This window comes from Psammomys obesus, unplaced genomic scaffold (assembly GCF_907164565.1).
Source record: "Psammomys obesus unplaced genomic scaffold, mPsaObe1.curated_primary_1811, whole genome shotgun sequence".
In the NCBI taxonomy this organism is placed as follows: domain Eukaryota; kingdom Metazoa; phylum Chordata; class Mammalia; order Rodentia; family Muridae; genus Psammomys; species Psammomys obesus.
The window spans coordinates 307,944-331,542 of NW_026585609.1; the positions used below are offsets into that span (position 1 = coordinate 307,944).

Consider the following 23,599-nt stretch of genomic DNA (forward strand, 5'->3'; position numbering starts at 1 on the left):
TTTATTTATTTATTTATTTATTTATTTATTTATTTATTTATTTATTTATTTTTAAAATCAGATTTGCCGAACCAAACCAGCACTGACATTGCACACAAAAGGTGCACAGATATACATGCAGCCCAAACCACACACACACACACACACACACACACACACTAAACAAATGGCTATAACCTCAGCACTAGGAGGCTGAGGCACAGAGGCTGTGAATTTAAGATTATCTTTGGCTATCTAGTAAGTTGAATATCTGACCAGAGAGAGCATCCTAGCAAGATACCTCCCTTAGAGAACAAGACAAAATTATAATTTTTAAGACAGGAGGAGGAGATCAGCCATTGCTGGAAAAGTTCAGGTAAAGATGGATGCTTTCAACTTACTTTTCCATGAAGAAGTGAGGCATTGCGATGAGCATAGTTCCGAATCCCATGACCAGGCATCCAGCTCCTATGATTTTTGGCCTGTGAAGTTTGGCGCCAAAGTAGCTAACAAATGTTATTACCAGGAGATTCCCTTTAGGGGCAAGTAAAAGCATTCATGGTCAGGTTAGGGAGCCTAGAAACACTCAACAGCATAAGACAAACACACACTGAGCTTCCCGCTACGGGAACCACACGGTCATCCTTCCCATCATGTGGCTTTCTTCCCTGAGAGCTGAAAAAGCTGCTGAAATTATCTTCAGATTCATGACGTTAGCCACCTCATCTTTTTTGTCAAAATATTTCAATTACTATTTCCATCCCACTTTGTTTTCCCTGAACTGATCACTTGTTCCTTTAAAAGAATTTTGTCAGTAAATTAAATTATAGACAGATGACTGGAGAGGTGACTTGTTGGTGGAGAGAGGATACTGTTCTTACAGAGGATGCAGTTTGGTTCTGAGCACCTTTCGATGACTCACTGCTGCTTCTATCCTGGCTGCAGGGGAGCTGACGCCCTCATTTGACCTCCAAGGACAACTGCATTCCTGTGCACATACCTACACACATATACACATAATTAAAGTGTGAAAATAAATCTAAATTATACAAAGCTTCTTTTAGTTGGTATTTTAAATTTTTCTTGGTGATCTTGCAGCAAAGTTTCTTAGTTTCTTCATTCACTTACACTTTCTGACTTAAGATAGGCTGGAGGTTCTATCTCTACTGTAACCTGTCTCCATCTATCTTTTCTGGGACAAAAAGAAGAGGTCCAATATCTTGTCTGAATTTTTGTTGCTGTTGTTTAATATGTATCTAGGCATCAAACTCAGCTCTTTGTTTACAGGACTTCACTGAATGAGCTATCTCCTGAGCCCTATGATTCAACATATTTTAAGGGAAGATTTCTCAGGCTTTGTTTCATAAAAGAATCCCTAGGAGAAGCTTCAAAGAAAGATACAAACCTATTAAAAATGTAACATTCTCAGTACATGCAGTTCTTGGTGCCTTGAACGGGATCCAGTTAAGGAGTCTGCATTTGCAAAGTAAACTCAAATACAGTGGTGTGGATCATGATGGCAACACCCCATGAAAAACCCAGGTTAGGGGAGCACATCTGAAGGACCTTCCACCTTCCACCGTTTAGCTGTAATCATTTGGGAAGTCTCCTTTGCAGGAACTCCCGTCTAGATACAAAAGCAAACACTTCCCCATAGCTGACTCTGGCTGCTGATAGGTGGCCTGGCCCTGACGCTGTCCTTGGTATTTCCAGGGTTACAGCAGAAGCATGTTTCTGTCTGCAAGCAATCATCTGATTCACTACTGTTCGAACACCGTGTTAGTCAACTGGAAAATGACTGGTGAATTTTACAGCCTAAAGGATAATCATTAGGACGTGGGAAAAGTAGCTTGAAAATGAAGTCTGTGTGTTTGACTCTTGGAAGATTTCAGCTCTTTAAAATTTGAGTATTAAAAAAAATTAAGCGTGAGACTATCCATTTGGCATTTAACTAGTGTAAGGCACTGATTGCGTCTTTCTGTTTCTAGAGCCAGCTTACATTTTTTTTATTTTATTTTTTTCTTATCAGTTACATTTTATTAACTCTGTATCCCAGCCGTGTCCTGATCCCTCATTCCCTCCCAGTCCCTCCCTCCCTCCCTCATCTCCACCATGCCCCTTGCCAAGTGCACTGATAGGGGGGACCTCCTCCCCATTCATCTGATCCTGTTTTATCAGGTATCTTCAGGATTGGCTGCAAAGCTCTCCTCTGTGGCCTAACAGGACTGCTCCTCCCTTGGGGGGTGGGGAGGCCAAAGAGCCAGTCATTGAGTTCCTGTTAGAAATAGTCCTTGTTCCGCTCACTATGGGAAGCCAATTGGTTACTGAGCTACCACAGGCTACATCTGAGCAGAGGTTCTAGGTTACATTCATACATGGTCCTTGGTTGCATGTCAGTCTCAGAAAAGACCCTGTGCCCAGATATATTTGGTCCTTGTGGAGCTCCTATCCTTTCCTCATCAGACTAACTCCCCTTCTTTCTTATGATTCCCTGTACTCATGACCAAAGGTTTGGTCATGAGTCTTTGCTTTGAAAACACTGCTAGTTAGAGTCTTTCAAATGCGCTCAGTAGACTCCTGTCATATGTTCAATGTGCATCCCATCTGTCTTTCTAAACGAGGATTGATAATCTTAGCCCATGTCTGCTCTCTTGATTATCTTTTTTATAGAAATCTTTTTGTTGCACCAAGTGCCTTCCACCAAACTCTCAAAAATGAACTACTGGGATTAGAAGGCTGTTTCTTTGTTACATTAATGAAAACCCCATTTCACCACAGTCCCATCTCCAGAAGTTTAGATTTTCAGTACTTGCTACAGTAACAACCTTTCTGAGTTCCCAGAAAAGAGATACATGGCAATATGTGGAGATTTAAAGCCTACAGCCTCTGGGAAGAGGGCACAGGGGCAAAGTGCTGGCTGTGTTCAGATCCTCAACACCAACATAAAAGCTGGCATGAGGCTGGTGCCTGTAACCTCACATGGGGCTCACGGGAGGAAGTGTGGAAACTGACAGATTCCAAAGGCTTTCAGGCCAGCTGGCCTAGCTGCAATGCTGCGCACCAGGTGCAGTGTCTCAAAAGACAACGTGCACAGCGATAAGGGAAGATGCTGGAAGCCTGCCTCCAGCTTCCACACCGGCAGCACTTCTGTGCACACATGTGCTTACACACCACACAGATGTGCAGGTGAACACACACACACACATAAACATGACAGACTGGATACAAAAATTCTTCCATACCTCACATGAGTACTTGATAAAAAAAAATTAAAATAAAATAAAAAGAGGTCCTGGGAGTTTAATAAACGTTTCGCCAAACTTGAACATACCACTCCATTTTTTTTTCTTTTTGTGTACACACATCCAAAATGTCACATCTTAGAAAGGTAAACAATCGAAGTCATCTCATGCACCAGAAATGAAAACTGAACAAGGACAGTGTAAGAAATGGCAATCAGAGAAGTACAGTTGTGAATTCGGAGGGAAAGATCCTATAAGCAAGAGGAATAATCAATGCAGCCGGCCACTACAGCGGATTCCAGAGTGTGAGCATATGGGCTGAGAAGAAATCTGGTAAGTAAACCACAATGTAACAGGGGGAAGAAAAATTTCTGCAGAATAGAAGAAATAGTGTGAATCAGTGCAGCCAGCCACTGACCCATAACAAAAACTGAGCCTAGTGCGGTGGTGCTCACGCTCAGTTCCAGCACTATGGAGGCAGAGGCAAAGGCAGATGGATTTCTGTGAGTCTGAGGCCAAACGGCTTTACATAGTGAGTTCAATGTCAGCCAGGGCCACGGGGTGAGGAACTGTGTCTCAAAATCTCAAACAATGAAGAACAGAAACAAGAAAATGTTCTGAGTAACTAAACTTTTAAAGTATGCTTACTAAAAACCATGCAAAACAAATTAATAATTATTAATAATAACTTAACTAATTAAAATTAAAACATGCAACAGATCAATTGATGAATAGTGAAACTTAAAATGTGTAGCATTAAGTCAGAAAAGAAGGGATGTATATTAACACTAGTTCAATTCAACATAGTCCCAAGGCCAACTGAGTAAGAAAAGAAAAAATATTGGCACATTTAGGAATTTAAAAAAAATAAATAAATAAAAATGTCTTCTGTTTCAGTCATGTGATTTCCTATTTGGAAAATGCTAGAGTTTCCAAGGACAACCAGCTGAAATTAAAAGAACCTCAACCAAATTGTTGAATGTATATATTACTATATGTATTATACATTTTATTATATATAGGTTTGGGAGTATGTGTGTGTGGGGGGGGGGGGTGTATGTAGAGACCTGATGTTGGCACTGGCTATCTTTTGGACCTATTTCTGACTTGTATATCAAGGAACTCCAAGAGAAAGATTATACCACATAATTTCTAAGCATATCCAGCACTAAGGTATTCCTACATAGAAATCAAGAGTGAGAAAATTAAACGTGCTTGCTATCTCATTTGTATCATCATACGAACTTCCATGATGGAAGTCAGCTTCTTTCAGTAGGCATCAGATTCCTACCAATAGGCCATTCTTCCCATGATGCAGACTGTCACCTGACATCACCCTTCTATGGTCCTTCAATTCAAGACCATCAGTAAAGCAGGCATCAACTCTTGAGGTCCCTCAAAGGAGTCACATAGTGACATAAGGCACTGGTATGATTGGTGTGGTGGTGTAAATGAACATGGCTCCCATAAGCCCATAGTCGCACTATTAGAAGATGTGGCCTTGTTGGAGTAAGGGTGGTCTTGTTAGAGGATGTGTGTCACCTGGGCAGGGCTTTGATTTGACATCTCAGAATTCCAAGCCTGGCCAATGTGTTACTGTCTCTTCCTGCTTCCTGTGAATCCAGATGTAGAACTCTCAGCTGCTTCTCCAGCACCATGTCTGTCTGTGTGCCTCCATGCTTCCCACCATGGTGATAATGGACTAAACCTCTGAACTATAAGCCAGCCCCAATTAAGTGTTTTCCTTTATAAGAGTTTTGTAGTCATGGTGTCTCTTCACAGCAATAAAACTCCAACTAAGACAATTTGTGTATGCCTTGATGGCCTTGATGTATGTGAGGTTATTGACCAACAACATTCATAGCCTCTGGCCCTGGAATACTTGTGTATGCACATGAAGACACACAGACTAAATAAATAAGAAAGAAAAGAAGGAAAGAAAATCAAGCAAGAAAAAGAGAGAGAGGAAGGAAGGAAGGAAGGAAGGAAGGAAGGAAGGAAGGAAGGAAGGAAGGAAGGAATCTAAAACAAAAATGAATAGAAGCTTGGGCCCAGTCCATGCAGAATTAGTGCCTACACTTTTAACAATTCCCTGTGGACAGAATGGCCACTTAGGTGTGATAGATACTCATTCCAGAACCTCTGTGAACAAATCTGTAGGAATGCTCCACCTACAAAAGCTGATCCCCTGTGGGTGGAATTTTATGGGCTCAGAACCAAATTATCTCAGGCAATCTTAACGCCCTTCATAGCCATTTATCACCCATCTCTGACCTGACATCTTTCCTCTAGGTAAGTCCCTTTGAATGGACAAACACACCTTTCACCTGCTGAAAAGCTAGTATGTTTATCAGATGGCCTCTGAGCCCAACAGAAAAGGTTTCTTACACTTTGCTCTGTATTTCCACCAACATGTTGGAAAGCAGCTTAATTTATGGCTTCATTTGTTCTTAAACGGTAAAATCTTCATGAAATGGTTAGCACATTAGAACACAGTATTTGGGGTAGTCTAGTCTGGGTTTCTGGGCAAGGTGTCTCCAAAAGAAACCACCTTTTATCCTTTTTGAAGTGAGAGCTGTGGTTTTTGCAACAGCCAGAGAAGTTTATATGTTCATTGGTATCACTTTCTCTGTGACATCCCAAGTCACAAATAAAATCAAAATAGCAAGTTTAAAAAAAAGTTGAAGACTTTAATATTTCTCTCACTCCAGGTAAAACTGACATTAAAGCAGCTAAGAGATTTCCCTGCAATTTTATTTGTCCCAAATGACAACCATGACCACTGAGGGGATTATTTTATTTACTCTGAAAGAGCATTAAATGGTTCTCATTTTTATTAAGTCAGGGAGCAGACCAACTGGAACCACACTCTTTCCTACACTTTCAAATCAGTGATTAAAATCACTCTTTGAAGAGGGAGTCTATAGCAATTGCCAAAACAGGAATCCATGAGCATAGAGGTTTTACAGTCCGTTCTGCTCTTGTGTTCCTGCTAATAGAATGCTCTTTCTCTTCTTCACAGTGTAGAAAACTACATTAAGTGCATACTTCTGAAATATTTGGGCTACATTTTTGCAGAGCCGCTTTGATTGCTCCTATATTCTCATTCCTCCAAGGGCTGCCTCCCACAGGCTACAACCCAAAACATCAATCAGCACCTCACCTTCTGCTAAGGAAAGTCTCCCCTCTGATGGGTAACTGAATCCTCTGGGGCATCCAGTAAGGAATACTGGGGGCAGGGAATTTGTTATAGGTTGCCTGCACTCTGAGAGAATAGACTTCCTTTATTGTAGCATAAGGTCCCAGCAGATTTACACAAACAAAATTTTACAGGTTGGATCTCAGCAGACAATGGAGGATGGCATTGAGCAGGCTCAGGAGAAAGACCCTGGGCTTAAAGGGAAAGGCCAGCTTCTCTAATACCTACCGATTTCAAAACTACCATCAATTATTCCCACCAGAGAGGAAGGGATATCGAACCTTCTCTCTATCTGAGTGATGGTGCTCTTCAGATAGCCCTCTGCCAATGCCTTGGCAAAGTAAACAAAAGACAGGGCACCCAGGAACACCTGGAAAACACAAAAAAGTTCAGGTAGTCTCACCAGCTTGTCATAGCTTAGAAGCTGCTAAGGAAACACAGCTCAGTGAAACAGCCAGTGTGTTACCTTTGACAGTTTGATTCAAGCATGGCAGCAGCTCTAATCAGCCTCATAACCATGAAGAATCCCTCTCCCTCCCCAAAAACAACCCCTCTAAGTTACTTGGCAACTGAAATGTATGCTGATTTTCATGTAAAATACATGCAGGGTTCCATCTCTGGCCTACCCCTCCACAAAGGACATTAAAGGGAGTCCTTTAAAGCTCTGGGAATAATGGTGAGAGACAAGGAAAGAGCCATTGATGGGTAAGGAAGTAAAGGAAGTGAAAATAATAAGCCACGTGCCACCTTCTGACCTTCTGACAAGTCCCACCTTGCCTATTATGAAATCGCAGCCCATTCACGAGCAGGGGACATTCTGTATTGAGACCCTCAGTCTGTTTTTTTCTTTGGTTGTTTTTTTGAGACCTTAGGTTCATACTTGTTAAATTTGTCCTTAAATTTTCAGTGGTTCTTCAGCATATAGTTATATTTTTTTAATTTTTTATTTAACTTTTATTAATTACACTTTATTCATTTTGTATCCCCCCATAAGCCCCTCCCTCCTCCCCTCCCGATCCCACCCTCCCCCTCCCTTTCTGCATGCATGCCCCTCCCCAAGTCCACTGATAGGGGAGGTCCTCCTCTCCTTCTTTCTGATCTTAGTCTATCAGTTCTCATCAGAAGTGGCTGCATTGTCAGGGTTCTAGGTTATCTCCATGAATAGTCCTTGGGTTATATTTTTAATAGGCATGTTTTGATTATACGTGAAAAGCAGTACGCATGTAATATATGTGAAATATATTACACATAATATATTACACATAATATATTACACATAATATATTACACATAATATATTACACATAATATATTACACATAATATATTACACATAATATATTACACATAATATATTACACATAATATATTTCACATATATTAAAATACAACATTATTTTGTTCCATGATTATTGTTTTGCTATAAAGAAGAGAGGTTTGCATCATATAGACACAGTTCTTTTCCATGTAATAAGAAAAGCCAAATTTCCTTTCACGAAAGGAAAATAGTATGGGTGTGCTTAGTACAATATATGGGACAGGGCGGCGCTTTAATAAATGTCTGCTTCTATGTCTCCCCTCTGTTTGTCTAGGAAGAGCTTTCAAAGGGGCCAAAAAAAAAAAAAAATTCATCTAGCCTGCACGGCAAGCAAAAATGATTTCACTGCCTGGAGAGTGGTAACTTAGTAATTTGCAGTAAAGCGTCTCTTTTCAAAAAGAAAGCAATTTCCTCCTCCAGCTTCATTTTCTCTGGAAGGAAAGTCAAGCATGTGAAGGACAGCCAACCCCTCTACCTTGAGTCCACCGCAGCACGGCCGTGCTTCCTCTGTGGACGGATACTCCACTTTAAAGGACGGCCTTCTGTCAGGTTGAGCTGAATTTTTGTGGAACAAATGGGAGTTTTCTTTGGATGAGGTGTCCATTATGAAAATGTTTCTTATCCCAGCCTGTCAGAGTTGATTTTAAAAGGAAACAACAATTTAATTCGGATCCACATTATTTAAAGACGTTTCCGTTTCACAGGAGACTACAGTTCTGTAGGTGTAATTTAAAGTGTCACTATCTTCTTACCATGGTACGTTGGCAACATTTCTCAATTAAACTCAGACAGGATATTTGATTAACGAATCTTGCCATTGAGAGCCTGCAGCCAGCATTCTTTTTCAATCTCTTCACTTTGAGCCTCATTATTGCAAAGAATAAATTTCAGTGTTGCCTTTGGAATAAATAACGAGGCAGAATTTTGCTGACTTTGTGGTCTTGCCAGATTAAACTGGGAGCGAGCAGGAAGGGGAAGAGGAATCCAACCTCTTGAATATTGATTCATTAGAATTAAGGCTTCCAAGACTTCAATGAATAGCAGAGGCTGACACCATCACAGATCCCCAAAGTACCTTAGCATTCCAGTGGCACCCAAGCAAGGCTTAACATGAAGGAAAGGGGAAGAGCTCCAACTTGTGCACCATTTGACTAATGGGGAAGGAATGTGAACGATAAATGTTGGAGGCCTACATTGAATTCAGATGAAAGTACAGGCTGCCGTTTGCCCTAGAGAAAGGAAAAGCCTTCCCAAGCTTAACTCACACCCTCCCCTCTCTCTACCTACGGATCAAACTCATAACAGTTTCGTGCAGTCTGACCCTACTTCTCCCTGTTCACATTAATATTTACACATCCTGTGCTACACTTTCTTCTACACGAGCCAGAGTTTGTCTGATAATCTAAGGCATGCCACAGGATTCAAAAATTAAAACAGCATGGCTGTCCCTATTGGTTACAAGGTGCCCAGCTTGTACACGAGGTCTCCCAACCCTTATTCCACGAACTGCAGAAATAATATCTGGAGTAAAATGTCATGCATGTGGTAGAACCTAGGATTGTTCTGCTTATGTATACATGAACTTAGCTTTGTTAGGCAATTCTTCTGGGCTGATTAAACTTTCATCATTTGGCCTCACAGATAGTGTTTCAAAGTGGAAAAAAAATAAGGAGTATGCCATTTTGAAATACAAAAGTAACAAGCAGATGACCCAAATAATTTAGAAATGGAGTAGATGTCTTTATTTTATGGGAAATAGGTAGAACTTAGGAGGGAGAGAAGGGGCTTTTTAAAAATACTGTAAGATATAGATTATCTGATTATCTGCTCTTCCAGAGATCCTGAGTTCAATTCCCAGCAACCACAAGGTGGCTCACAACCATCTATACCTTTTCTACTGCCCTCTTCTGGCCTGCAGGTGCACATGCAGATAGAGCACTGATATGCATAAAATAAATGAATAAAATCTTTAAAAAATATATTAGTCTTGATCAAAGATGAAATATGAATAAAATATTAACAAAGATTATGCATAAGATAGATAGATAGTTATAAAATGTTGATGAAATGAATAACTTTCCAGGAAATAGTACTTGTATTGACATACGCTAGAAAAGAAAAACAGAATGAGAAGAGCAAAACACTTTTAAAACCAAACCCCTGAGACAGGGTGTAGCCTGGGTTGTTCTGTACTTGCTTTATAGATCAGGCATGTCTCACACTCACAGAGATTGGCCTGCCTCTGCTTCCCTGAATGCTGAGATCACAGGCGTGTACCACTACATTTGGTTGACGCTATTTATTTCATACAACTAAAGTGGCCTTCATTATAAAATTTCTTGAGGACAGCATAAAAAGAGAAACTTCAGAACAAACCTATAGATTATAAACTCCCCCCAAATACCACCAAAGTCAATTCAACACTTTTAATTGTGATTATTCTGAAAAAAAAGGAACAATTGATTAATAACAGCAGTTGATAGTCAACATCCATTTCTGATTTAAAAAAAAAAAAAAACAACAGTAAAAATAATAAAACAACAGTAGCAGAATAAAATCAGAACTCTAAGAAACACTGTTAACAGTCTGTGATACCAATGATAAGCAAATACTAAATTACTAAAACTGGTTTTTCCAAAATAATGCTTTATGAGACCAGTCAAAATGCTATTCGGGAAACACGTGCTTCTGCTGCGCAGGGTAGGTTGTAGGTCTCTTTCCAACAAGTCTACCCAGCAACTTAAGTAGCATGCCTAGACAGAGTTAATGCTCCAAATGAGAAATATCCAAGCAGCCAAATGATCTAAACAGCCAACACATTAAGAGGCTGTCTCACAATAAGATCTTAGAAGACACTAAAAGGTAAGGCAAAGAAGTAAATATAGTTATGGAAATCAGAGAAGGAATGATTTTGTTTTAAACAGTGGGACAAACACTATCATAAAAAATGAACTTCCATGCAGAGAAACAGAGTTCTAGCAACTTCAGTGAATGACATTGCAGACAAGTTTTTACTGTTAAGTCTACACATATTTTCTAGGTTTTCTATAAGCATGCATTTTTACACAGAAATATTATAATATTAGAAACCTAAAAATATCACTATATAAAGACATATAAGCCAGAAAGATTTTTAAAACACAAAAGGAATAATAGTAAATTTATAATTCAAAGTGTGATCCTTTACAAAAAATTAAATAATTAAAGATGACTTTTACTAAGGAACTATTGACACGCTATTTCAATTAGACATGATTTTAAAGTTGTTGACTAGAACATGCCAGTAAATGTTCAATAATAACATACATCACTTGAACTAAATCTTCCCTTAAATGAGCAAAATGGCTTGACTACAGATGCCGAAAGTAATTCAAAAATGTGGGATGTTTCAGTGTGATATCTTCTTGTACTTGGAGGTACTGACAATCATTCTGTGATCTGGTGGTGAGACAATAGACAGATATCCTGATCTCAGTTGATGTGATATGGCAAAGAACCACTCTTAAAAACTCGACACTACGTTTTGCTGGAACTGAACTGCATCTTGGTTGCTAATATGTAAATCAGCATGACTGCAATATGTTCCAAGGAGGCTCCAGCTTGTGGGCACTGTGAGCTTCTCAGTGCTTGGAAAGGATGGGGAGAAAGATTTGATGGCATGAATGGAAACCCTTCCACAGTCCAAGTTCCCTTCTCTTCATCTGCCTGTGTACAGCAGGCCCAGAGCACAGTTCAGAGGGACATATATTTTACATATCTTTTATCTTGTGGTCTGAGTAGATTTTTTCAAAATATAAAAATAAATAATAAAAAGGCAGATGGCAAAGTTTTCATCCAATGTCCTAGGTTAAGGACAAACCAGCCAAGCTGGTAGGTTGTTTTTTGGTTTTTGTGTTTTGTTTTGTTTTGTTTTGTTTTTAAGTTGAATTCTCTGTTTATGTGGGCTGGTTTGAGAATCTAGTCTTTAAAGGAGTACAGGTGGCCGAGGTGGGAAGAGTTGAGGCACACGGATACACACAGGACCTGTCCTCTGGACCACTGATGGAGATGCAGGCCACCTGTATGGGCTGTCATAGAGAAGGTCAGAGAGGTAGCCGTCCTTCTCAAACACCTCTGCACCAGCCAGGTGTTCTGATTCTGAGATTCTTCTCTCCAAGGGGACTTAAAAAAATAAACTGTTTTTTGCTGAGGAGTAATGTGTCTTAAATAGAATTCTGAGCTCCCACCCCTAACTACAAATGACTTTATTATCAAATTCACATATCATAAATACCACCTTTCTTCAGGGTAATATATGCATATGTACTTAAATTATTTAAATTAATATTTTAATTTAAAATTATAATCATTTAAATTAATATATGCATATATATTCTTCAAAGTAACCCCAGAACTTTAATATCATCATCTCTACTTATAAAATGCTTTGGTTCACAGCTGTTAAGAAATATGACAGAGGCTTCACAGCTAATACGCATCAGAGCCCAAATGTGAAAGCAGATCTGAGTTTACCTGGGTTCTTTAACTAGACTTCTCTCCTATTTCACCCAGCTAACAAGGGAACCAATTGCCTTTTACTGAAGTCTCATAGATAAACTAAAGTCTTGCAGAAATCCATTTCAAATTATCAACATGTCTCTTGGGAAAGCAAAGCAAAATACTCACACAATTAAAAGTTAATGAATATATATAATATATATAATTATATAAAATGTATGTAAGTAGAAATAAAAAGACCAAGTCATACCTGGAGGTAGAGGTCAAAGCTGGCTAGTTCCTCTCAGAATGTTCAGCAAAGGGTTGGATCACAAGGCACAGCCTAAAAGAGGAAACTGAGGCAGCAGCACACAGCAGTTCTGAGTTGTTCTGGCAAGTCAAGAGAGCTGGTGGGCACAGCCAGAATAGATTAGAGGAAAGAAAAGACCAAGGGTCTGGTCTCGTCCCCAGGCAATCTTTCTCTTTTGCCTTTCCAGTTGGCCTCCTTTTTTCTGGCAGTCTGCAGGGAATTGGGCACCCTGGCAAGGGCACTGCCCCGCATCTCAGCTCCCAGGGCACGGAAAGAGCTGGAGCCTTTGAGCCATTTCTTTGCAATTTGCAACAAGTTTAAGACCACACGTGATAAAGCTTTGTTTGTAGAAGAAAGAGGAAAAAAAGCAAAGAAAAGACCATTTGTGATTTTTACTTGCTGAAAACACAGCTCCACAGGGGGTATGGGGGTGAGGAAGCAGAAGGAAGGGCCGGGAAGGAAGTTTGTAACAAAGACACCCCTCCCCCTCTTCTTCCAAGCAGTCGCCCAGCCAGCCAATCTTTAGGGACATCAAGGGGCCAGCCTTGTGTTATATTTATTTGTTTGCTATTATTAAAAAAAAAAAAAAAAAAAATTCTTGGATTAATTCCCTACATTGTTTCCTTTACCATTGCAATTCTAGAATCTGCAGGAATACTTTCAGGTTAGGATCAAAGCTCTGCAGGATTCCTCCAGAGGGAGTTTACTCTCAAAGCCAAAAATCAATAGCTTCCATCCACACACCCTACAAGTCTTGAAATTTGACAAAATAGCAATTGAATTTTTGGCATTCAGTTGCTTATGCTACTTAAACCTAAGGAAAGAGAGGCTTTGCTCTGAGAAATTGCACAATTCAAACCAATTCTTTTTCCAAGAGACTAATGCTAGAAGGCTTTGTACAATATTAATTAGTTTACATTTTGTTTCAACCAGTGAGTAAATTTGCCAGGAGGATTCTTCAAGGGCTGTGACTCTGGGCAGGCCACATAATCTCAAGCATGTTCTGCTATGGAGCTATATATTTTTTCTTCAGAATGAGATTTCCAGGGATATTCCAAGGATTAAATTATGTCATGCTCACTATAAATGAAAGCCCTAAATGAGTAACATCTTTGTTACAGATGTAGCTCCAGTTTCCATGGTGGCCAAAATTAGTAATCATCTCTTTTAAAAATTATTTTTATGTGTATGTGTGTATGCGTGTGTGTGCTTTTCTGAGTTTATGTGTACCACATGCATGTTGTACCTGCCTAGTCCAGAAGGTACTGGATGCCCTGGAACTGGAGTTACAAAGAGTTGTGAGCTGCTGTGTGGGTACTTGGAACTGAATCACAACCTTCTGCAAGAGGAGCAAGTGTTCTTAACCACTGAGCCATTTCCCTAGCCCTATTAACCAATATTTTTATGAGTACATTTTACTGCACAAGAATAAAAGAAGAGGAAAAAAAACACCCTGGATTTATCTTAAACTTTACAAAGTAGTAATGGGTTGGGTATGATGCTGCATTTCATCTCAGCACTCTGGAGGCAAAGACAGGTCTATCTATCTCTGAGTTCAAAGTCAGCCAGAAGCATATAGTAAGGCCCTGTCTTAACAAAATAAAATAAAGAAACAACAAAAACGAAAAGGAAGCAATGGAGCAATGATGTTTAGACTCTTTAAGACCAAGAACTTTATTTTAACAAACAAACTAAACTTTGCCATCAGAAGTAGGGATCTTTGTGCTAGACTTTCCTTCTTTCTTTTCTTTTTTTTTTTTTTTTTTGTAATAGCCTTAAGTGATTTTTTATATAACTATTTTTATCTTTATTAATTACAGTATATTCACTTTGTATCCCCCTGTACCTCCCTTACCTCCCCTCCCAATCCCACCTTCCCTCTTCCCCACCTGTGTCCCTCTCCCAGTGCACTGAAAAGGGAGGTCATCCTTCCCTTCCTTCTGACCCTAGTCTATCAGGTCTCATCAGGAGTGGCTGCATTGTCTTCTTCTGTGGCCTGGCAAGGTTGCTCCCCCCTCAGGGGGAGGTGATCAAAGAGCAGGATAATCAGTTCATGTCAGAGACAGTCCCTGTCCCCATTACTATGAAGGCCACTTGGGCACTGAACTGCCATAGGATATTTCTATGCAGGGGGTCCAGGCCATCTCTATAAGTGGTCCTTGGCTGGAGTATCAGCTTCAGAAAAGATCCCTGTGCCCAGACTTTTAGGATCTGTTGCTGTCCTTGTGGAGCTCTTGTCCTCTCCAGGTGTGCTAGCCTTTTCAATATGTCCACAAGTAGCCATTGGCTATCAAAGCGGGAGTGGTGTGTGCCAATCAAAATGACTTGGGACTTGTTTTTATCTTTAAAAAAAAAAAAAAATTCCCCTTTGAGTGTAATTTGGACTGTTTCAGTGTTTTCCAAATCACTGTCTAACACAACTCCTTTTTCATTTTTACAGTCCACACTTAACATGACTACAAAGAACGTAGCTAATATTTATACACTCCTCAGGGCTTCTGGAACTGTGGATTGTATCCTACATCACTCACATTCTCACCTTCAAATTCTAAATCCTCGTTTCTTAACCTGTGCACTGTGACCCCAAACGGGTATGGCTACCTTACTAGGGAGTCACAGACATTTGCCAGCAACAAAGCTTCTTAATGTGTAACAGTCAGAATTAATTCAAGATCAAATGAGTATGAAATCTGAGGTGTTTCTGGCAAGAGTTCAGCTCTGCTCTACCATGAGACCCCACCAAGCCTTGGTTCTGAACACACGCACGTCCACTTGGTTGGAGTATGCCTGTGTGGCTCACGGTGCACACGAACGCTATCTGAAACATGGGCTCAGATTCCACGCAGTTTCATGTCATGCATTTGTAGGGCTTTAACTGCAGTTTTCTGGTCTTATAGAAGAAAAATTGTTGTAGTTACAGAAAAGAAAGACTTTTCATGCTTTCCTGAAGCTATTCTTTAGTCTGCATCAAATTAGCATAGATTATGTATTATGTTAAAATGTTTAATTTTAAAAATTTATGTTTGAGTTGCTGATTTAAATTTTATTTTAAAAATATTTCTTAAATTAATTTAGTTTTGAGATTAGGAAAGAATTACCGATGACTTTTGAAATGGCCCTAAGCATATTTCTGCTATTTTGTACCATATCCTTTTATAAAATCTTATTCTCAGCCTTGATGTTTAAAAAAAAATCAAAAGTTTCAGTAAACTATTCACTCAACAAAAAACTCTTGAATATGTTTTCTACCCTGAATTATCAAATATTTAGCCAATATTTAAATTTTCTATGTAAAACAAGCATTTCATTAGTATAAAAATTTGCTTTAATCTCTTACATTTGGTAAAATTAAATGTACACCGAAGAGTTACTTTGAAATAAATTTGTTTATGACTTACCACCAGTAAATGTTGAATTTACTTGGTACATGTATATATCTGGGTCATGTAAAAATTCCCCATGAAAACAAGGGTAGGCAGACAAATTTAAGGAAAATATCTGTAGGTGAGTCAGACCCCAACAAGGTTGTACACTGTAGAGGGCTCCCGCTGGGCTTGATTGGGCCCTCACCTGGGAAGCTCGGCTGGTCCTGCAACAACTGGAAGTGCACACTCAGGGGCAGAAAAGGGTGAAGTGCAGGATTAAAGGAGCTCAGGCCTCCAAACGAGGGACCTGACTGACTTGGGCAAGTGGGTGGCTGCTTGGTGAGCAGCTGGTAACGAAGGCTGGCTTGGAGCTCCAAAACTGAGAGAGGCAGAGGCCAGAGGCGGTAGGTTTCATCCAGGTGGACAAAATGGCTGCTTCAGGCATAGCCTGCTGCTTGCTATCAAAGATGGGCAAAAGCTGGAGGTGGGCAACAGCACGTGGCTGACTGACTGGAAGCTAAGACTGAGAGGGCCTAGGGATAAATTTCTGGGGAGAAGGGGAACTCATGCTTCCCAGAATAAATGATGAGTCTCAGCCCATGGTGAAATAGATGGTGCTGGCCCCTTTATTTCATGTGAAATGGGGACTTATACAAACCTTGGGCAGTGGGAATAGCTTTGAGGGTGAATGTGTATGATTTGCTGAGGCTAGGGGCACCAGGCTAGGGCACTTGATTTACATAGACTAACACAGTTTTATCATAAGAGAGGAAACACAGTACTTAATTATCCTATGGGTAGGAGAAGAACACCAGGTACAGTAAAAAGTCATTGGTTGAAAGCAAAGATACCAAGACATCTCATTACCATAGGGTGGATATTTCCAAGAATCCTCAGGTACTTGCTGAATGTGGTTCTTATCATGAAAGGGTTGGGCTTCTAATATCCCTGAGGGCTATGTGACCTTCCTTAGAAGGTCTAGGGTTCCCTAGAGTAGTCGGAGAGGGTGCCCAGCTGAAAAGGGAGGTCATCTTCTTATGCCGAGCTCAGTGGCTACCTAGAAATGCCAGATTTCAACCTTAACAGCAGGGTCCCACATAGAGGAATTTTAATTTAGCAACCTGGCTACTCTGGCAAGGGATCCTATCCAAAGACTCAGGTCTGTGTGATCTGGCTGGAATAGAAACATGCCCTCAGTATATACCTTTAATCCCTCTGGCTGGAAATACACATCTTTAAGTCCTCTGGCTGAAATACAGACATGCCTTTAGTATACATCTTTATCTTTAAACCCCCAAAATTAGTGTCTAACTGAAATACAGACAAAGTGAGGAATCATAGGAAGATTCAACACAATGAGTCAGAGATAGGATATACTCAACTCTCATGGGAGAGAGAAAAAGAGAGTTGGTAGGGACAGAGCACAGTATAGGAATATAGTAGACTTTGTGCAGTCAGGTTGGTGCATTTCAGTTTGTGGAGTTTAGAAACAATTTTCCAACCAGAGCAATTCAGTCAGAAGTTGAGAGAAGCCAATTTAAGTCAGTCAGCTTTGAGAGTTTTGACCCAGAACAGCTGAGTTAAACCAGTCAGTCAGAGTTCAGAAAGAACTAAAAAGGGTGAGTTTATTGAGCAGTCAATCTTGGAGGTTGTAAACATTCTAGGCCTATGTTAGCAGACAGAGACTAGAAGCTGAAGCCTTTAAGGTCTGGGCTGGCAGAAGATTAGATTGTATAGAAGCCAGAAGCTTCCAGGCCTAGGCCTAGGAATATATGGAAATGCTCTACGATCAGCCCAAGCTATGTATTCATAAAGCTTGGGTATGGATCTCTCATTCCACCTGTGATGAAACACCATGACCAAGGCAAGTTGCAGAAGAAAGGGTTTGTTTAGCTTACATTTCCACATCACTGTTTATCTCCTAAGGAAGTCAAGATAGACCAATAACTAAGAGGCAGGAGTTGATACAGAGGCCATGGAGGGGAGCTTCTAATCAGCTTGCTCCTTGTGGCTTACTCAGTCTGCTTTCTTATAGAACCCAGCACCAACAGCCAGGGATTGCATCACCCACAACAAGCTGAGCTTTACAACATCAATCCCTAATTAAGATAATGCCCTTTAAGGTTCCCTCCTTTCAGATGACCCTAGCCTATGTCAAGCTGACATTAAGCTAGCCTGCACAAGGTGTAAAGAAGTGGGCAGGGCTAGGCTCATCTCAGAACTGTAGAGGAAGAGCCTCCCTTGACTTTTTCACTGCCCGAGGTCAGCTGTAGATCTTTGGTTTTCTGTGATGGTGAATGAAGTTATGGAGACCATCTCTGCCTCTGTTGTTGCTATGGGAATATCAGACTATCTCTGAAAGCAGAGGAACCTTTCTTGGCTCTTGTATTTGCCTTGGGGAGATAGAGCCCTAGAGACTCTGTGGTTGTATAAGCCGGTCGTTTGTGACTATCTGTTTTAAAGATCTGAAAAATGAAATCCATAGACCACATAAGCTGAGTTTTAGAGAAGTATTTAATTAGATGTAGATTAAGAGAGAAAAGGAAGGCAGAGCTTCTATACAGCTGGAAGGGTCTTTGCCTTGGACGCTTGAAAGGATAGGGGACCCCTGCTTCCTATGTTCCTACCTTCTGTTCTTGAAACACTACTGAAATCTTCAGAATTTTAACTTGGTTTCACCTGAAAAATCCCTCTTCCCAAGGGAAGGTGCACTCAGAGCTACAGAAGATTAAAATCGTAGTACAGAGTCAAGAGACAGTTACAATCCACCCCTAACATTCATTTTCTCACTTCCAGTTTTACCTTAATAGCTTCATGTGGTTATTGTTCACTGCCTTCTGTATATTCTTAATTCCCCTGTCCCTCTTTCTATTTGTTTTTCTTTCTTGGCAAATTTCACTGACTTGAAGCCAACTTTCTATTTATTCCACTTTTATACCCACACTCTTGAAAATGGAGAACCACTCATTAATATGCCCTTGGGGTTTATTTTGTATTTATCATCACTAATCTAACTGGACAGCAAATGAATTGTTGGGCAAAATACATTTTAATGATCTAATCATTTTCCCTCTTTCTTAAACAACTTCTCTAATCTTTTTCTGCCAGTCCCAAACTGTAGCTAGTAGCCTAATTGAGGGAATTCACTGATGAAATAGGGAGAAAAGATCTTTAAGGCCTTCTACCTTCTTGATCTTATGGAAGAATTATCTGTGTTCTAATCTTTAGCTTGGGTATATATGTCTCAATTTTCTTTCCTCCACTGGTTTTTCTACTAAAATAAATCATTGTTTTGTCTCCATCACAATTATTTCCAACAACATCAAACACATTTGCATTAATAAATGAGGTCATCAACTTTTATATTTGAATTTACTTATTTAGCAATACAGTTTGTGTATCTGCCATTGACCACATACTTTTCTGTGGCCCTTCTTCCTTACTTGGGTTTCAGAGTGCCCCTCTCCCTTGATTTATTTTATTCTACCTCAGTGTCCCTGCGCTTTTAGTCTTTAGACTGGAATTCCTCACAATTCTGTCCTTTAATTATCTCCTTTGCTCTATCTGTGTCCTTCCTATATCAGTTACTTTTCTACTGTTATAAAAAAACACCAGAACTAAAAACATCTTATGGAAGAAGGTTTATTTTGGCTTACTGTTCTAGATGGATTGGTCTCCATAGTGATGGACAAGGCAAGGAAGCAAGGAAGCAGCAGAAAAAAGCTGAGATATCACAGTCTTCAACAGAAAGAAAAAGTAGAGAGAACGAACTGGAAGTGAGGCAAGGCTGATTTCTCAAGGCCTGCTTGCAGTGATTTAACTTTCTCTATCAAAGCCGTACCACCTCCGTAAGCAGCGCCAGGGACTGAGAGTTCAAATACTTGAACCTATGAGGGATATTTCTCTTCAAATGGTCATACTCTCTTAATAGATTTGTCCAGTTTCATAGCTTTAATGTAACTATACTGTAACATGATAGCTATCCTATGAGTGAAGTTAAGGGAAGCTGAGCAGTTAAAGTTTTGAAGTAGAGGTTTTTCAAACTGTAACACACACACACACACACACACACACACCTCTACCTTTCAGCTTTCTCAATTGGGAATGTTTAGAAACAATAACCAGCTAAGTAGCAGTGATTGTAAGTAACCTTAACTGGAGTCAATCCGTACCACAAATAAAGGAAAAGACAAAAAGGTGGAGAAAGAATTCATTCATTCAGATCAGACAACAGGAAAAATAGAATAAGAAAATGAAAGAAAAAAGACCACCTGAAAGAGCAGGCTGGCAGTAACAAGAGTATTGCCTAGAACAAGAGACAGTGGCTGTGCAGGTCTTTGTTTTTGAGAAGTATCCAGTGATCCAACTTCATGTGTGGTTTTCTGGACATGCAACCCCAGCCATATAGATGAGGGTAGTCCAGGAGGGTCAATATTCACTACTGGGAAGTTAAAATGAACCACTGCACATGTAATTAATTCCCAAGTATGTCATTTCCACCATGACAATGAGGGTCATGCAAATAAAGGTAATCCTGCTTGACCCACATACAGTCCTGGCAGAAGACCTCTAAGTTCAAGGCCAACCTGGTCTGCAGTACAAGTTCTAGGACAGCCAAACTTAGTGTAGGGAATCATTGAAAACAAAAAGATGGTTAAGCTGTAATTGAGCAACAGGGGCATGTCCCAACCCCAGAAAGAGGCAGAACTTGGAAGCTTCAGCCATGTGGTTCTGGCCTTAGAGTCAAGGACAGAAGAAAGGAGATATGGAATCTCCCTCTGTGACTAAGGAAATCTACTGAGGCCAGGTATGTGTCAAGGGAGTTCCCGCATGGAGGCCCAGAGAGGCCATTGTATGAAGCTGTGAAGATGGAACCTGGATTGCCTTGGAGATCCCATGATGTTGAAGATGTCAGAGTCATGGAATACCTACAGAGAAGAGCTGCTACCACTGAGTGAAACCAGCCCAGAGAAAAAAGTGTATTATAGTCAACAAAGCTAAAAGTTGTAGTTCTGAAGAGCGCTTTGACATCAGACAGAGAGATGCAGTGTTTGGAGTTTGCCTAGCTCATTTTTGTTCTTTCTTTGGTCCAGGATTTCCTCACTATGCTTAATCCCCTAACCTTTGGAATGATTGTTATGCCAGATCTTAGGGTCCTCAAAGATCACCAGGAGCCAGACCACAATTGCAAGAGCAAAGAGCTTTATTCGGGTTTTAAGCTCTAGCTTTTTTGTTTGTTTGTTTCAATATTTTTTCTTTTTTTTTTAATTCTTTATTAATTACATTTTATTCACTCTGTATCCCCCTTGTGGTTCCCTCCCACCTCCCGTCTCAATCCCTCCCTTCCTCCACCCTCTGCATGCATGCCCCTCCCCAAGTCCATTGATTGGGGAGGTCAAAAATCTGAGCACAGGGGTCTTTCCTGAGACAACCAAGGAGTATGCATGGAGATAACCTAAGACCGGTGCACAGATGTAGCCCATGGCAGTTCAGTATCCAAGTAGGTTCCATTGTAATAGGAACAGGGACTGTCTCTGACGTGAACTGATTGGCATGCTCTTTAATTACCTCCCCCTGAGGGGGAAGCAGGATTACCAGGCCACAAAAGAAGACCATGCAGCCACTCCTGATAAGACCTAATTGACTAGGATCAGAAGGAAGGAAAAGAAGCGCTGGCTCTTGACCATCACGAATGCAGTGGATCAGAGAAAAGAGCTCTGAGCAGCTACAAATAAGGCTTTTTATTGGGGTTTGAGCAAGGACTGGGAATTTTCAGCTTAGCAGTTACACAACTGGGTGACATTTAGTAAGGGCAAGCTTGTTAAAAAGTGATTGGATAACTAACGTTGAGCAAACTATCTGTAGACCTCAGGAATGTTAGGTATTTTCCTGTGTCATGAATGTTCTACTACAAGGTTGGCAGGCAGCATTCCTGTGCCATGAATTTCTATTACAAGATAAGATAAGGCTGCCTAGCACAGATGCCCCACCCTGAGATAAGATATCTTCTCATTTTCCCAGTTATTTCCAGGCTGTTTCTTGGGTGAGGGATTATCTATCTGGTCTTGTTACTGGAATTGGTGACTTATGCCCTACTTTTCCTTTTAAAGGTCCTAAAATGGAGACAAAGTGGAGTTTATTAATGATAATGTATATCCTGTGACATTATATGCTGAAATCATGTGATCTGCTTTTTTTGATTTTACAAGGAATTACAGTTAAAAGATTGCATGAATCTCAAGAGAGACTTTGAACTTTAGACTTTTAAATAAGTTTGAGACTGTTATAGAGTATGGAGACTTTTGAAGTTGGGCTGAATGAATTTCTGCATTATGGTATGGCTACAAGCCTATGAAAGCCAGGGAGTGAAATGTGGAGGTTGGAATAGGAATAGCCCCCATGGACTCATGTGTGGCAGTCTCTTCCTGTTGTCTGTGGATCAAGATGTAGAACCCTCAATTCCTTCTCCAGTATCCCTCCTGCATGCTGCCATGTTTCCTTCTATGCTGATAATGGACTAAGCCCCTGAACTGTAAGCCAGCCCCAATTAAATATGTTAATTTATGAGTTGCTGGGTCCTGGTGTTTATTCACAGGAATGAAGCCCAAAATAAGATGGGAGGGGTGTTTTTTTTTTCTTTTCTGGTCCCTTAATGCTAGCCTTCTCTTCACAGAGGCCATCTGACTGACTCCAGATCTAAAGATAATTTGTGGGCCTCTAATGTCTTATTCTATAGTCAAAATAGGGATCTCTTGAAAACTAGCTTGTGACAGGAGGAATCAGAGGCCAACTTGGCAAGATTCGACCACTCAGATATAGAATATTCATATTGAATATGAATAACTGTAATAAGTGAAACATTTCAATGTTAAAACTTATAAATTCCTAAAAACATTGCATGATCAACTTAGGATAGTGCTAAATAACAAATTAAATTCATTTCAAGGTAGAGGTACTTAGGGGAAAACTGCACTTGTATGTCACTTTCTTATTTAATTCAAATGCATTTCTTCTTATTTCTTCTTATAAAGTATATGTTTCAGAAAAATCAAAAGAGAATTTAAAAATTATGGTTTTCAAGCTTCTAATTAATGAATGAAAAATTCATCACTTACCTAGGAGTATAAATATAATACCCAGAATGTAATTAGGAATTATGTTGGTTTAGCAAGGTGGCAGTGGTACGACAGCCCCAGCTCCTAGAAGCTGGCTAGATTTTCATTATCAGGCATGACTTCTCTCCTGTTGATTGGACCTTAAATCTAATTAACAGCTGTCGGTGGGGAGTCCCACTATTGCATCTTTATGGACATCTTACTGTGCTGGTCATGTTGTGGTTCACAGGTGGGACTGTACTTCCCTCCCTGGGCAGCTTCTTCAGTATTTTCCTGGTTTGATCAAAGGGTTTCATGTTAGATCCAACATTAATCTTTCAATTCCTGTGTCATAAGGGTGTGACATCTTCATCAAAAGGTGCTTACTTTTAACCTCTGAGAGGCAACCAAAGGAGACATCTAGATTGTTTTGGGAGTCACTTTGACTACCTTGTTCAACTACCGGAAAGGTGGTTTCTTGTGCCTGGTATTCAGAGTTTTGTTAGATAATGGCTCTTGTTGGAAGCATTCTTCTATATATATTAGAATATATCAAATGTATACATATATATTCATTTAAGTGTACTGTGTGTAATTTTATGTAAATATAATAATGT

General features: G+C 40.0%; 1 protein-coding gene across 1 annotated transcript in view; it reads right to left on the reverse strand.

Annotated features, from left to right (window-relative positions):
* Slco1c1 (solute carrier organic anion transporter family member 1C1) overlaps positions 1-12,792 on the reverse strand; it is a 42,232-nt gene extending 29,440 nt beyond the window's left edge. Inside the window, exons 1-4 of the mRNA XM_055611588.1 lie at positions 12,485-12,792; positions 8,213-8,365; positions 6,649-6,790; positions 381-513 (exon numbers count right to left, since the gene is read on the reverse strand). Of these exons, the coding sequence (XP_055467563.1) occupies positions 381-513; positions 6,649-6,790; positions 8,213-8,341 (404 nt within the window). The 5' untranslated portion in view covers positions 8,342-8,365; positions 12,485-12,792. The remainder of the gene's footprint in view (positions 1-380; positions 514-6,648; positions 6,791-8,212; positions 8,366-12,484) is intronic.
* Between the last annotated feature and the right edge of the window lie 10,807 nt (positions 12,793-23,599).